The 1,670-nt window shown below is 39.2% G+C and overlaps 1 protein-coding gene across 1 annotated transcript in view; it reads left to right on the plus strand.

Annotated features, from left to right (window-relative positions):
* The window catches only part of LOC101851678, a gene marked incomplete in the record, with an annotated part of 22,058 nt that overhangs the window by 8,672 nt on the left and 11,716 nt on the right, over positions 1-1,670 (plus strand). The window contains 1 exon segment of the mRNA XM_013088713.2: positions 819-926. Coding sequence (XP_012944167.2) covers positions 819-926 — 108 coding nt within the window.

Genomic DNA, 1,670 nt, shown 5'->3' on the forward strand with positions numbered 1-1,670 from the left:
CAAGTGTGTAAAGGTGTGGACTTGTGAGTTTGTGTGTGTGTATGTTTACAAGTGTGTAAAGGTGTGGACTTGTGAGTTTGTGTGTGTGTATGTTTGTGTGTAAAGGTGTGGACTTTTGAGTCTGTGTGTGTGTATGTTTGTGTGTAAAGGTGTGGACTTTTGTGTGTGTGTATGTTTACAAGTGTGTAAAGGTGTGGACTTGTGAGTTTGTGTGTGTGTATGTTTGTGTGTAAAGGTGTGGACTTTTGAGTTTGTGTGTGTCAGGGAAAATGTTCTGGACTGTGACTGATTCACCTCAGATGCAGGTAGTCTTGGACAATATGTTGCACGACTCGATGGAATCAGGCGCTCGTCAATTTTTGGGCATTCAGAGTTAGTGGGTGGTTGGCGGGTGCTCTGGTGTGGTTTGCTCCTTCTTTCCTCTTAAGCATCTATCGTCCTTATCTCTCCTTCTTTTTTACGTTTGTTGTTACTCTCTTGTAACACCTCTAATGCCGTAAAACTCTTTACTAAACTAATTCAGAGTTATAATTGGTATTATCTTAAAGCTTGTTCAATTTTCGTGCTTTCGTTGAAAAAAATTATCCATCTGGCTTCAATAGAAGTCGAGACATTTGTGTTTGAAGGAGGTGGGGGGGTGGCCTGGTTTCAGAGGGAAAATGGCCATCAATGTATGAGCAGTTGGTCTATTGATAGTGTGCACTGAAGCCGCCGGAAGTTGAACTGAACCAATCCTCCAGTTATTACACCAATCCCCCGCCTATTACACGGAGCAGCTGATATGAAAATAAACATGTCAGTCTGTCCTTTCCCGTCAGATGTCGGCGCCGGAACGGAAGCGGGAGCTGATGAAGCAGCGGTCTATGCTGCTGGAGGAACAGAACCGGCTGAGGGAGATCCTGGCCCAACAGGAGTATCAGCTCAAGGTCGGCTCTTCATCGTAAATGATAAATAAATCATGAATAAATAGATAGTGAATAACTAGATAATAAATAAATGATGATAATAATTAATAAATAATTATGAATAACGAATAAACAATGATTTTAAAAAGATAAATATTAATAATTAATAAATAATAAATCAATAATTGATAAGTAATAAATTAATAATTAATAAGTTATAGATTAATAATTAATAAGTTATAAATTAATAAGTAATAAATTAATAATAATAGATATCATTTGTATAGTGCATATTCCTGTACAAAGCAAGCTCTTTGCACTTTACAGTCAATATCATTATCACCCCAGCAGATCCTAGAACATTCCGAAACATTTTCGGCTTCTGTGGAAGCATACAGTGCAAGCTGCCTATGAACTCCTTATCTCAGGAGTCTCACGGGTGTCGATGATCTTGTGCGTAGTCTACTGGGATCATAATCGTGAGATTGCGAGTTCAGGGGTTTGAGCCTCAGTCCGGACATTGTGTTCTCGGAAAAGGCACTTTACAGTACAGATTTTCCTCACTTCACCCAGGTGGGAATAGGTACCCAGCCACAGACAGCAAAAAATCTCATGACCTCAGTGCTTTCTTGTCATATCTCCTTTTTTTTTAACAGTGAAAATGTGACTTCTTCCTAATCTCACTCTTTGAACTAAATGTATTTTCTTACTTTTTCTCTCTCTCTCTCTCTCTCTCTCTCTCTCTCTCTCTCTCTCTCTCTCTCT

This window comes from Aplysia californica, unplaced genomic scaffold, assembly GCF_000002075.1.
Source record: "Aplysia californica isolate F4 #8 unplaced genomic scaffold, AplCal3.0 scaffold00795, whole genome shotgun sequence".
Lineage (NCBI taxonomy): Eukaryota > Metazoa > Mollusca > Gastropoda > Aplysiida > Aplysiidae > Aplysia > Aplysia californica.